This window comes from Carassius carassius, chromosome 36 (genome assembly GCF_963082965.1).
Source record: "Carassius carassius chromosome 36, fCarCar2.1, whole genome shotgun sequence".
Taxonomy (NCBI): domain Eukaryota; kingdom Metazoa; phylum Chordata; class Actinopteri; order Cypriniformes; family Cyprinidae; genus Carassius; species Carassius carassius.
This window is the reverse complement of record NC_081790.1, coordinates 28199966-28215357: the sequence shown is the minus strand read 5'-3', so window position 1 is coordinate 28215357 and position 15392 is coordinate 28199966. Positions and strand designations below refer to the sequence as shown.

General features: G+C 37.0%; 1 protein-coding gene across 1 annotated transcript in view; it reads left to right on the top strand.

Moving 5' to 3' along the window:
• The window catches only part of fstl4 (follistatin-like 4), a 207519-nt gene that overhangs the window by 185083 nt on the left and 7044 nt on the right, over positions 1-15392 (top strand). The window contains exons 10-13 of the mRNA XM_059526879.1: positions 5246-5380; positions 8073-8099; positions 10168-10286; positions 11433-11582. Coding sequence (XP_059382862.1) covers positions 5246-5380; positions 8073-8099; positions 10168-10286; positions 11433-11582 — 431 coding nt within the window. The remainder of the gene's footprint in view (positions 1-5245; positions 5381-8072; positions 8100-10167; positions 10287-11432; positions 11583-15392) is intronic.

Genomic DNA, 15392 nt, shown 5'->3' with positions numbered 1-15392 from the left:
ATTTTAGATCCTTTAATCCTATGCCATACCTAAACTTAAGAACTAACTTACTAACTATTAAAAAGCAGGAAATTATGCCTTTATTGAGGCAAAAGTCATAATTAATAGTTAGTTTATAGTGAGAATTGGTCCCTAAAATAAAGTGTGACCATTATTTCACATACAGAATCCACCTGCAGTATATAAATGTACCTAATACAGAAATATGCAGCTGCAGTAAAATCCATATAAAAAGTATGAACTTTTACCCAGTGGTGAGAAACTCTCATTTGAACTGAGTCTGTGTTTTAGAGTAGAGTAGTATACTGTAGAGTAGTGGAGATGCATAATTGGCTTCATGCTCATCATTACTGCAAACACTGATTCATTTGGGGACAGAATCTCAGAATATTGAGGTGATGTCATAATAGATTACTCTGTAAAGGTGATCTCATCAGTAACCCCAGCTACAGTGTTGTATGAGATGAACTGGATAGTTCATTGTGAACACTCTACCAAAGGCCAGCCACGACTCAGACACAACAATCCTATAGCTGACGTCCACATTATGTTGTCGGAGACAGCCATCATGACCTTGAAAAATTACTTTTACTTGTGAAAGTTAATATAGATATATTTTGCAATATTAACCCTCTGGGGTCTAAGGGTATTTTGGTGGCCTGAAGAAGTTTTGACATGCCCTGACGTTTGTGATTTTTTTCAGTTGCTTATAAATATATACATCACTAAGTGAAAACATTATATTCAGTACAAACGTCCATTACCATCAACTGTTGCCATGGTCACGTTATTTGTTAATGCAGAGAGCAGTGTAAGTTCTCACAGAAAACAATATAACATGGATAAGGAAAACAAAAAAGAAAACCAAATATGAAAAAGAATGACCAGACGAGACGTAAACTCAAATCGATAATTCACTCAAAACTGAAAATTCTGAAAAAAATCATTTACTCACCCTCATGTCAATTCAAACCCATAAGACTTTTATTCATTTCTGGACAACGAATAAAGATCACTCCTCATTTTTGTCCATGAAGAGGTTTTCAGAGACTAGTCAAGTCAAGTCACATTTATTTATATAGCGCTTTAAACAAAATACATTGCGTCAAAGCAACTGAACAACATTCATTAGGAAAACAATGTGTCAATAATGCAAAATGACAGTTAAAGGCAGTTCATCATTGAATTCAGTGATGTCATCTCTGTTCAGTTTAAATAGTGTCTGTGCATTTATTTGCAATCAAGTCAATGATATCGCTGTAGATGAAGTGACCCCAACTAAGCAAGCCAGAGGCGACAGCGGCAAGGAACCGAAACTCAGTTGGGGGGGCAGTTCTCCTCTGACCAAATGAAACCAGTAGTTTAATTCCAGGCTGCAGCAAAGTCAGATTGTGCAGAAGAATCATCTGTTTCCTGTGGTCTTGTCCTGGTGCTCCTCTGAGACAAGGTCTTTACAGGGGATCTGTATCTGGGGCTCTAGTTGTCCTGGTCTCCGCTGTCTTTCAGGGATGTAGAGGTCCTTTCTAGGTGCTGATCCACCATCTGGTCTGGATACGTACCGGATCCGGGTGACTGCAGTGACCCTCTGATCTGGATACAGACTGGATCTGGTGGCTACGGTGACCTCGGAATAAGAGAGAAACAGACTAATATTAGCGTAGATGCCATTCTTCTAATGATGTAGAAAGTACATCGGGTGTTATGGGAAGTGTTCCCAGTTCCGGTTTACCTAATTAATGCAGCCTAAAAATCCTTTAATGGATTTGGATATTAAAAGCATATTAGTATTTTATGTGTAAGCCAGGTTAAAGAGATGGGTCTTTATTGTAGATTTAAACCGCAAGAGTGTGTCTGCCTCCCGAACAATGTTAGGTAGGTTATTCCAGAGTTTAGGCGCCAAATAGGAAAAGGATCTGCTGCCCACAGTTGATTTTGATATTCTAGGTATTATCAAATTGCCTGAGTTTTGAGAACGTAGCAGACATGGAGGATTATAATGTAACAGGAGCTCTTTCAAATACTGAGGTGCTAAACCATCCAGGGCTGTATAAGTAATAAGCAATATTTTAAAATCTATACAATGTTTGATAGGGAGCCAGTGCAGTGTTGACAGGACCGGGCTTGTTTACTAAGCATGCAAAACAACCACCCAATAAAGCATTACAATAATCTAAACTTGAGGTCATAAATGAATGGATTAACATTTCTGCATTTGACATTGAGAGCATAGGCCTTAATTTAGATATATTTTTTAGATGGAAAAATGCAGTTTTACAAATGCTAGAAACGTGGCTTTCTAAGGAAAGATTGCTATCAAATAGCACACCTTGGTTCCTAACTGATGACGAAGAATTGACAGAGCAGCCATCAAGTCTTAGACAGTGTTCTAGGTTATTACATGCAGAGTTATTAGGTCCTATAATTAACACCTCTGTTTTTTTTTTCAGAATTTAGCAGTAATAAATTACTCGTCATCCAGTTTTTTATATCGACTATGCATTCCATTAGTTTTTCAAATTGGTGTGTCTAGTGTGAATAAATATATATTTAAAAGCAAAGAGACAAGATAGTATATGCATGACGTTTTATTCGTAACCAAAACGATGTAAACACTAAACTGTCATACAGTGTGTGTTTCATTCATACTCGAAGCCGGGGGGCGCTCTTACGATGAAAGTCCAAACCGGATTCATAGAAGTAGTCTATCTTATAAGCTGAATAAAAAGTTGAAACGTAAACAAAATAAAATCAAGACTGCAGTAACATATGGTTAATGTCTGTTTCTCAAATAATTTCCAGGTAATATGTATTAGAATAAAATAATAAAATATTAGGGAATATGAATTTGTTCTCGAGTGTGATGCACTGATTGTGATGCACACCAATTGTGATGTCTACCAAAGCGCCATGGGTGCTGACCCTTCCAGTGCCCCGTGCAAGCCACCTGCGCCGCTATTAGGTGTAGGCCGGGGCTTGGAACAAGTAGTTCCACTCACCATTGTCAAAGCACTACCTCACTGGGTGAAATTGGATAACACTGGGAAACGTACCCGTTCTGTTTGGAACAGGGATGCTGCGGAAGCCCCAGCCTTCCCAAAGGATTTTGGGAAGCAAATACACATATAGCATCCGTTTAGGTGTATATGGAGAAATCTGAGGTGATTAAAACCCTCTTGGGAAGGCAGAAGTCTGCCGGGGAAACACTGGCTCTAAGGCTATACCATGCAGCCCGCAGCCCTACAAATCTCTGTCAGTGAGGCGCCATGAGCCAGCGCCCAGGAGGATGCAACAGATGAGGATGCGCCCAGGAGGATGCAAAGATGCTCGGACGGGACAGAGCAAAGCTAGGGCTGGGTCTGCCTCCTCCAGGGGCAGCGCTTGCAGGTTCACCACTTGGTCCTTGAAGGATGTAGTGGGAACCTTGGGCACGTAGCCGGGCCCGGGCTGGGGCCTCAGCCAGTCGGCCCAAACTATAGGCACGAATCGTCGACTGAAAATGCATGCAGGTCCCCTACCCTCTTGATGGAGGCCAGTACATGTAGGAGCAGAGTTTTTAATGAAAGAAACTTTAGCCCAACTGAATGCATGTATAGAAGGGGTCCGGGAAGGATGTAACCTCCTGGCCCCTTTATGGAACCTTTCACAGTGTCATGGTACCCAGCAATAGCAGCAACCTTGAGAGTGGAGGGAGACAGCCTTCGCTCCAGCCCTTGCTGCAGAAAGGAAATCACGACCGCAATCAGGCATCTTATGAGGTTTTCTCGGCAAGGGGTCCCGCCTTCGGTGATGAGCAAGCTGGGGTGCTGCAGCCGACAGACGGGGGTAGGCAGCAGCTGCCCAAAAGAGAAGGATGTGTTGGATCACCTCAGTCTGCTTCTGGGCAGCCGAGAACGGCTCTCATCTTCATTGCCGATGAGGCCGGTCTGGGACACAGGGGCATTGAGAAACCAGACCTTGTCGGTGTCCCTCATGTCTGCCAGAGATGGCAGTGTCCTTTGTTGCTCTGAGAGCGAGGACAATGGCGGTTCTGAGTTCTTTCAGAACTGCTGAATCATGACCACACTCGTGCAGGTCCTTCAGTGCCTTAGCCTGGTGCACCTGCAATAACACGATAGCTTGTAAGACGGAAGCAGCTTCCCCACAAGCCGCATAGGTACCGCCGGTTAGACCAGACGAATGCCTACAGGTCCAGGAAGGCAGTACTGGCATCGAAGGTGGTGAGGGAGGGGGAGCTCACCGGCTGGTTTCTGCCTTATTTCAGTTCTAACAGTTCGGACACTGCATTAGTAAGATGTAAAAAAAAAATGTATTAGTTTTATTGTATGTTTTAGCCATGATTTCCCATCCTCTTACATTATAAGACTGATAGACTGCAACGGCTTGAGTTAAAAATCTTGGTTTGTGTTCACTGAAGAAACCTGTAAGTGCTTAAATTGAAAATAGGCATTTATTCAATTATTTAGTGCATTTGTATTTTGTTGTTTTTTATATATAGTTTTGCAATAAAAGCATATCATCCAGGTTCCAGAAATAATTATTGAGGGTGCTTCTGAAATCATCGAGGGTGCTCTAGTCTTAATGCACATTTTTCCTATATTTGTCCACTCTGTTGCTATGATTATCACTACCTCTACTACTTTGAAAGCATTCAAAAGCTGTCACTCTTTGTCTAGTGAGTGTATACACAATGTATTTATAACTTACATCGTGCCCCCCCCACCCCCAGTCACCCTCTTTTGAGCCAGTGCCCCAGACTGGCCCCCGAAATTTGAAATGCTCTAGACATGCCCCTGGTTAGGGGTAACTTGTATGAGCTGCTTCGGTTGAATTTAAAACAAGATATTTGTCATGCCAGCAAACAACATGAAATGCACATTCTGCCAACTTTATACCTTTCCTTCCTTTGGTCGTTTTCATGAGAGACCATACCTGCTGTAAAAAAATAAAAACAGACATTCAATAAATCCAAGTATTGGACTTGGCACAGTATTAGCTGCACCACAGGGAAACCTTTATGGGTTTTAAGAATGCCTTCACCCAAAGCTCTGTCAATGAAAAATGTTATTGGTCGACTATGGGAACAAACACCTCAAACTTACTTTTGAGATTTATGTTATTGCCCTGTAGTTGCTTGTTGGTTTTGTTAGAGGCCTTTTTCTATGGTGTGTGTTGATACATAGGACATAAAGGAATTAGATTGGAAATGCACTGAATAATCTAACTGTTAGCTGTTGTATTTCTTCAGCTAATGGCAGCGAGCTTCACATCGGTAGTGTGCGTTATGAAGACACCGGTGCTTATACCTGCATAGCTAGAAACGAGGTTGGCGTGGATGAAGACATCTCATCTCTGTTTGTGGAAGACTCAGCACGAAAGACACGTAAGTGATGATAATGAAACTGTTTTAACACAGATTGTAATGATTTTGTGAACTATGGTTCCTTACATGTTAAAAAGATATACTGTAAATAGGAGAATGGTGTTGGCCAGAATGTACAAGCAAAGTTTTTGTATTTTTTACGTTATAAAGCAAAAATCTATGTGAATTAATTGAAATAATAAAACTTATAGAATTTGACTTTTACATAACAAAAAGTTTAAAAAATATATTTTTTTAAACCAAATTCTGTTTTCCAGTTTTAATCGTATAATAATCTATTCATTATATCAATCTAAAAATCATTCAACATTTCCCAAATTCTATGACATTCCACATTATACATTAAATTCTGTATTTATAACTGGATTCTGCAATTCTGTCCACATTTTCTACATTGTGGAACTCACAGGGCCTTAGGTGTACAGTTAGACTCGTGCACACTTTACTGTGTGTTGTTGATTCAGTCATTACTGACAAGAATTAACAAGTCAGCTCACATGTAATGAAGCCACTGATGCGGAAAGGACAGTTTGTCATTAATAAGGTTTTAATGGTCATACAGCTATAAACATCTGCAAATGTGAACAGCCATGCCAATTCCTGTTTCATAAATTACAGACATTTTCTGGACTGTTAAATTTACAGTGTTCAGTTAAAGTGAAATGAAGGTCTATAGATCTCAACGTGTCCAATTCATAAATGGAAGATTTGTGTTTAAAATTGGAAGTTTAGGAAAGTTCCAAGAGCCGGGGGGGTTCAATGAACTGGTTCAATCACTATAGTTAATTTATTTAATCATGTAATAACATATTCACAATTGCACTATTAAAACACCCAATAATGATGTGACATATTTAAGTTTTTTTTTTTTAATACAGTACATACATACACAATGAAAAACTAAAACTTTAATTTCACCCCATCTTTTAAGTGCTCGGTTCACACATGCGTATATGAGTGGCTCATTGGCCTTCAGTCTGAGTCTAACTGCTTGTTCAGTTCAGTGAGTGTTGGAGGAACTGGAGCACTGAATCAGTTCATTCATCACAGGATCAGATACGCTGCTGATTTGGTTCATTTCAGTCACAGACAGAATGACTGTCAGGTGAAAATCAGTTTTGATTGAGTAACTTGTAGAACTGTGCTGCTCGAGCCGAGAACTGTTTCAAATAGTGCAGTTTAATTTTGTGAACTGGTTCATCTAGTTCACTAAAAAGATGATTTGTGAACTAAACATCACTCCTTACGGTTTGTTTAAAGCTCTGGATTACAGGTGATAGTTGTTCAGTTTCAGGAAATAATGTTCAGTTTATTGCGCAGAGCGATTGATTTGTTTCATAAGACCTCAACATATCATCAGGAGCCACTGGTATTAATTTTGTGTTGCCTGATATGCTTTTTTTTGACTCTCAAAGTGACGGTAGCCTATGCCTTGCATTTTATGAATCACCAAGGATCACCGTTTCAGCTAAAACCTTCTTTACTCTTGTACTGATGAAAATTCACAGTTTGCCTGGCAAGGCTTTATTGAAGTACTACAATACAACTCTAACCCAACATGATCACATGTTCAGTAATATAAGATATGAAAAAGAAGGCAATGTTCCCTGTCCAAAACACACATTCTGTCTTTGAGCTCCAATATGTCTTATAATAAATCAGCCATATTTTCTCTAACCCATTGTCCTTGTTGAATATAAAAGGCTTAATAAAAGAGAGATGACAAGTCCCATATGAAGAGGACAAAGGCTGGTTATTATTGCATTTTAATCACCTCAAATAAGAACTTAGAAGAAGTCTTTTATATGTTAACCCTTGCTTTGGGGACCTGACAGACCTAAGGGCCATTTTAATATCTCTGACACTGAGCTAGCAGATTGATATTTCATGAGTTTATGAAAATTGAGTATAAAATTTCACTTTGATAACATGCATCAACCGTCTACCATGAAAATGTACTTGTGGTAAGTGTGAGTTCTCTGAGAAGCCACATAAACACAAGAAAAAATTGAATGCAAAAATTGTATTGACTGCTGTACACTGCTGGTGGTTGTGTCTTTTGATGAATTTCTATTGAAGTTTTCTACACACTATTTCTGCTGATTAAAAACATCACTAGAATGGATATATACACATTTCTGAAAATGTCCACTGTGTGGGAAAAGGCTTGAGTAATATCTGCCTGCAGGTTTTCAGTCAGCTCATTGGGACAGACTAAAGGAATCTCAGGAAAAAAGCACAGATTAATTTTAAAATGAAGTTCATCTGATCCCATATTTCAGCACTTACCACTAGGACTGCAGGATTTGGGGTGAAAAAAAAATCAAAATTTTGACTTTCTGGTAAAAAAATAAAAAATACAAATTCTGTAAAATTTTGTATGCTGAAGTAGAACATTCAAATACACAGTTTCATATGCACAGCAACAATATATATTTGTAATTTCCTGTGTTCTATAAGAATAAAGTATATTTATAATGCAGAACTAATTAGTATAGTGTACTGTAAAATAATATAATTTCTAATATTTCTAATCTTTAAGTTTTCCGGGGATCATATTAATGTGAAATCACTTTTATTACAGTTTCACATACTGTAAACGTGTAAATGTCCAGGTTAAAGTCAGTCTCATCCGTGTGTTTCTCTGCTGTCCACTAACTGTCCTCTGTGTTTCCTCATGCTGTCCATCTAGTGGCCAACATTCTCTGGAGGGAAGAAGGTAAATCTGTTTGTCTGATTATCTGTCTGATCAGTTGTCATGTTACAAAAGCAATGACAAACATTTTGGGAGACACTTTTATTACTACACTTTGACTAAATTTCTTGCTAAAATGAATCCAGGCATATTTGAAGCATGCATTAATGTGAAGGTAAAAGAGCTAGAATGCACAGGTGCTAATGACTTTATAACACACCTGCAGGAACCCAGTTATCAAAGAAAGCTCACATGTAGATTGCTTTGATCGTCACATATGATGTCGTAATGGTGGTTAACATTCTGTCTCGTCTAATGACTCAGTGTGTCATGTTCATACAGTAGGGTAGAACGGGGCTACAAATATAGGCTTTTTATTAAACATTGATGGAGCAACACATTTTGAAGGAAAGTACATTGTAAAAGTGCTTTGTTTTGTTTAAAATCTTATAAATATCTGAGGTGCTGTGGAATCACACTGAGGCAAAAGCCACATAAATACTTCAGCTAAAGTAATATGTTTTGCATAAAATCCTGTTCTAAACAACCCCTTCAGCCAAGTTTACTGTTTCTGTTTATTTAAAAAATACAGAAATATTCAGAAAACTTTATACACAGCTTGAAGCAAATATATACTTTAAATGGCTTAACAGTAGTAACAAAAAAAAATGTATGATATGTTTTAAATATGATGGTTTCGTTACAAAATATGATTATTGTCTCTAATGTGGACACTGACGTATTAAATGGTAGTAACCATCTGAATCCCATTATTTTAGTATCATTGAGATACTATTGTAGTTATTATTCATATTTTCAATTAGATTTTTAAATATATCTTCAGCTTTCATGTTAATTTTAGTTAAAATTATCTTTAGCCCCTTTAAACCACTGAATAAAAACACAAAATGTAATAGCTACTTTTTCTCTCCAAAGTGTAACTTTTTTCTCGCCATTGTGTTAACATCTAGCATTTCTGTTTTTTCTCATAACTGTGTGATAAAAATGTGCAATTCTGACTTTTTCTCAGAACTGTTTGAAATTAACTCAAATTGCGAGTCATAAAGTTGTGGGATCGTGGGATACAAAGTTGCAATTCTGAAAAATAAAGTTAGAATCGCAAGATATAGACTCTGACTTTTATTATTTTTATTATTGTGACATATAAACTCGCAATAAAGTCCAATTCTGAGTGGAAAAAATACATTTTCTTACAAGATATTTTCTTACATTTGTGAATTTATATCTAATTTCTGACTTTATAATTCGCAATTGTGTGTATTACATATAATTGTGTTTAACTCGTAATTCTGAGAAAAAGGTAAGACTTGTAAGATATAAATTCTGAGGAGCAGGAGGTCAGTCTTTTTTTCCTCAGAACTTGACTTTTTCAATAATAATCGCAAGATTATATTATGCATTTTTGAGAAAAAATGGTGAGATATAAACTGACTTTTTTTCAGATTTTTTTTCTTGCAAATTCTCACTTCATTCCTCAGAATTGTGGGATATAAAGCCGCATTTTGGGATATAAAGTCAGAATTTCAAGATATAAACTGACGTTTATTTTTATTTAAAAAAAATATATATTTATTTATTTTTTGAATTGTGAGATATAAACTCGTAATTGTAAGAAAACAATCAGAACTGTGAGATAAAAAGTGGCAATTACCTTTTTTATTTTTTATTTAGTTTCGGCTTCTGCACAAATCAGTGCCTTCGTGTGATCATTAGGATCAGTCATCCGCCGTCTTGACTCATGGAGATGACCGCCAGCACTGATCATGCACAGCTTACCTGTGACTGTGTGTTTTTACACCTTCTGCTTTCTGACAGCATGACAACTCAGTGCCGCCGCTCCTCTGACGTGACCACGCTAATTAGCAGCTGTTGTTTGCTGCCAGCTGACAGACCTGCAAATGTGCTTTTTGGAGTGGTTTCAGGAGATTTTAATAGTCTCTGCTGTCTGACCGTATGACAGCCACATTGTTTGAAACCTTTTTCTCCCCCTGGTGGCATGCCGTTTGCTGTTGTTCTCTCTGAAGGAAGAGAGTGTGTGTAATGGCATGTGTGATGTTATGTGTGCTTGCAGGGCTCAGTGTAGGAAACATGTTCTACGTGTTCTCCAGCGAAGGGATCACCATACTGCAGCCGGGCAACTGTGAGATTCGCAGACGCATCCCGCGGACAGAGAGGATTCTGGGTAGTTATGTAAGTCTTGGCTCGAACCCAAAACAAAAGACAGAAATAAGAGTAATCATTATGCTTAATGCCAGTGAAGCCTAACTGTTTTTAGATTATTTTCACATTCTTCCACCCCCATAATTCGTATTATTGCAAATGCAAACCATTATCATTAGTATAATATATACTACTGCTCAAAAAGACTTTCTTAGTAACACTTTATTTAAAGACTTTATGTTTAATGCATTATGAAAGTATTCATGACGTATGTTGTAATGCATTATATCTTTTCATAAATAATTGTCATGTGTTCTAATGTATTAATTGAATAATGAATAGATATTTATTATAATGTATAACTGTGGTTATAATTAGTGAGATCATATAATGCATTAAAAGATGCACTACGAGTCATAATAAGCATGCATTAAAATTAACTTTCTTATAAATGATTTACATTTCAAATCAAAGAATTCAAAAAATTATATATTTATATATTGCAGTTTCAAAAAAATATGATGCAGCACTAACATTGTTCATAATCAGAAATTAGCAGGAAATCAGTATATTAGAATGATTTCTGAAGGATCATGTGACTTAAGAATGGAGTTGATCACAGGAATAAAATACATTTTAAAATAAACTCAATAGTAAATATTTTGAATTGTAGTAATATTTCACAATATTACTTTTTATTGTATTTTTTATCAAATAAATGCAGCCTTAGTGACTAGAAGAGAAAGAAACTCTGTATATCAGACTTTAGAATTTTAATGTATGTACATCCAGATGCTTTATTTAAACAACATTATAATTATTTATATATATATATATATATATATAATTTATTGTTTCTTTTGATTTGGAGGTGAACATGTTTTGACATTGTTTCAAAGGGGGTGGTTTTCACAGTGATGCCATAATTATTTAATTTTTTTTATTCCCATAAGAACCCTCCAGTGAAAGGTTCTGATAAGCATAATTTCTGTTTAGTGTGAAAAACATTTAAACAATCTAAAAAACCTTTTTCTACTGTAAAGAGCCTTTTGTGCAAGGGTCATGTACCCTGGAGGCTAAAGGTTCTTTATGGCACCATAGCAGCCACTATATAACTATGTATTTTCCAAGTGCACAGACACAAACATTGGTTCAAGCACGTGTCCATCCCTGCAGGAAGAACTGTGTCCCAGCAGCACCGGCGTCTCTTCACAGGAGTGTGTATGGGCATCTGCGGTCAGCGTGAGGGACAAGTATGTGTACGTTTCTCAGCCGCTTCAGAACAGACTGCTGCTGATCGACACACAGGCGCAGAGAGTCGTGCAGGTGAGTCTTCAGTCAACCACTGCTCTCATATCTTATTAGAGATCTCAATAGATGTTATCAGTGCTGGGTAGATTACTTGCTAATTCCAGAATACATGACAACATTTGTAGTTAATAGTGTAATCCATTACATTACATGTTTTAGGTAATCTGATCAGACTACTTTTTGATTACTTTTGACCTAACTTGTTAATCACATTGATTTAAATAAGGTAATCTTGTACCATATTGATATAAAAATACAAAGAGAAATAAAATATATTCCAGTTGTTGTTATAAACAACATAAAGTGCATTAAACTGGGGTTTGTAAAGGACCTGCAGGGGGTTTAATGAAAAGACAAAAAAAAAAAAACCTTGGGGAATCCCTGCATTACATGTAGATACGATATAATGTGAATTTGTGGATTTTAATGTGCTTTAAATACGTGGTTCAACAACCTGAGTGATGATTCAATAAAAATGAATGTGTTTATCAGTAGATGATGTAGAGTTGAAATGTTGAGAAAACATTTATTAAAATTATTATCATCGTTATTATTTTTATTTATTTATTTATTGTAAATTCAACGGTCAAACGATATGTGGCCTCTCAATTTTCTGTTATTATATCCACCTGACTACTGACTGGTCTTTGTGTGAATGGCCACAAAACTGGAAATATTGCTGGATGTGTTATGTTATAAATTATTATGATTTTTGTATGTATTTATTTATTTATTTATTGAATTAGGGAGAATCAATACATTTTGTAAAATGTATTACTATTTTGTGAATAATATGTAATCATGTAATCACTTATATACAGTAATCCAGGTTACATGTGATCATCACACAGTAATGCCGCGTTCCAGACAACCCGTAACCCGTGTTTTTCCAACCTTCTACCCGTGAAAGTGCACTGGAACAGCAGTCAAACCCGTGACTTCCCACGCGTGAACTCGTACTAGATAGATGTACTCTGAGTTACGAACTCTGACGTCACATAGCCTGCGAAACAACAATGGCAGCCTCTACGGATAATATTGCCTATGGATGCATTGTTTACGCAAGTGGTGCACGTTAAAAAAACGATTTTAGGACAATATAACATTGCAATAAATTTAATAATCTAGCTACAATTGCTTGCGCTCAGGAAGTTTGGCGTGACTTGCCTGGAACGCTATAAAGTCGTGAGTCGTGGTTTGAAATCGTGACTTACGGGCTCAAAAACCTGCCTGGAACGCAGCATAAAATCATAGTGGATAATTTGTTCGTAAGAAATGTCTAACCTGAACACTTCTTTGCAGACTTTAAAATCATCCAGTTTCAGACATGGTTGAGATCTTAGAACCTAGAGGAGATGCATGCAAAATATTTTTCACACATTGTAAAAAAAAAGCAATCTGTGAAATTTACAGTAAAGAAAAAAGAAATCAGCTGTGAATTTACCGTGACTGTCCAAACTAGTCCAATCTAGCGGTGACATAACCTTTCAATTAACTATCACCATTACTTGCTGTTTCAGATAGTTCACTGTTCATTTCACAAAGGGAAAAGTCAGCCATGGTGGAATGTTCTCTTAGAATTAAATAAAAAATTATATATTCTTTAATGAATTCGTCACATTATAATGGTTAGGGGATGGCGCTAAATGTAGGCCTAATTTGTCTTAAATAGCATTATTAAAAGAAATAAATACATACAGATAAAGACCTGTCAGTTCTTAATGATTTAAGCTTAGTGTAATGATTGAATAGCCTGTATTGAAAACCTAATGTAGCCTATAGGCTATTGAGTTTCACACATAATCCATTTGCAGTGCATGTTTTCTTTTCCTTTTCCATGTTGAGCGTTCACTCAATGTGTTCTGAGTGGTGCATCTACAGCATCGAGTCTATTTTTGCTGTGCTGCACACCTGAATTAAAGTTAAAAGGCATTGCTAACTTTAAAAATGTACATGGGTTGATACGAAATGCATTAATACCACCATAAATTCATATAGGCAAATTAAAGTAGGCTACCTATGGCTATAGTGTAAAGCAAGGAAAAGTACCCTACACTTTTAGATAAACATGGTAACCGATGGCACTCATGGAGCTAGAATTTGTATTATTTTTTTATGACCAACAGGGTTACTTGTATAAAAAAAAATTAAAAAAAAAGCCACGAGATGGTTGTTTCTGTCAATGGTAAATTTATATTTAAAATTGTGAACCTAATAACGTTTCACGTTTTTTTACGAAAAAAAAAGTTTACTGTGGGCTGTGTTTGCCACTTGCTTAAGCATCTTAATATAAAAATAAGTACAGTAAAAAGCATTTAATTTAATAATATTGCGCCTAAACATGAATGTCTATGAAAGATAGTATTAATGTGTGAAAAGATAATCACTCTGCTGAGAGAGAGAAAAAAATAGTCACAACAACGTTCAAATTTGAAATCAAAATAGGCTAATAGCCGCGGATCATAGCACACTGAGCACACTAAAGCCTGTGTTATGCTTTCCATGTGTGCGCTGTCCATTTATGCTTCTGAATTGCTCATGCGGAAACTATAGCACAGACTTAATAAAGTACACTGAGCACGGACTGCACTGCAAACGGACCCTCCCCTAATTTCATTCATTCTTTGCTGATATAATACAGCACTCAACTCCCATGAAAGCACTATAGGGATTTAAGAATCAGGGAAGACATCATCAATTTTGAAGTTGACACCGAAAGTAGATTCCAGTGCTGGAGTCGACTCTGACTCTAGGGCTGTTCAGAGTCAAAGACTCAACTCCCCATCCCTAGCAGCTAGTGAGGCTGGTAAACTCACATCCAGGACTATCACCATTAGCACTGGCGCCCCTCAGGGCTCTGTTCTCTCCCCACTGTTCTTCTCCTTGTTCACGAATGATTACACTTCAAAGGACCCCTCTGTCAATCTCCTAAAGTTTGCGGATGACTCTATAGTCATCGGCCTCATCAAGGACAGAGACAAGTCTGTTTACAGACAGGAGGTTAAAGAGCTGGCTGTCTGGTGCTGTCACAACAACCTGGAGCTCAAAATGTTCAAAATGGTGGAGATGATCGTGGACTTGAGGAGAACTCCCCCCACTCTCCATCATGAACAGCACTGTGGCTTCAGTGATGTCATTCGGATTTCTAGACACCACCATCTCTCAGGACTCACTCATATCGACTCATTGTGAAAAAGGCCTAGCAGAGGATGTACTTCCTTCACCGGCTGAGGAAATTCAACCTGCCACAGGAGATGCTAAAACAGCTCTACTCTTCTATCATTGAGTCTGTCCTGTGTTCATCCATAACGGCCTGGTTTGGTTCAGCTATCAAATCACACAGAGCACTGACCACCAGAACAGCCTGCAGGCTATATTCAGCCTGAACAATGAAACTTTAAAAATTATACATTGTCCATCACAACTGACACATTTATACACAGAATTCAAAATTTGTACACTTGTAAACTGCACACTTTGTTAAAAACATATCTGCACACTTACAACATATCTGTACATTTTTAAACAACTAGATTTTTCTTCTATTCTTTATATGGTACATAATTTAATTCTGTTTTTTTTCTTATATTAGTGTTATATTCCATCCCTATTATGTTATTCCTATGTATGTCTGCACTATGTCTGTACATTCTTCTGCACTGGAAGCTCCTGTCGTCAAGTCAAATTCCTTGTGTGTGTAAACATACATGTTAATAAAGCTCTACTGATTTATGTTTCTAAAAATAACGTTTGCCATTTTTTTCAAATCTATGTATAAATATTACAAGGTTGCAAGGTTTCAACACTTGAAAACTAGAAATATTA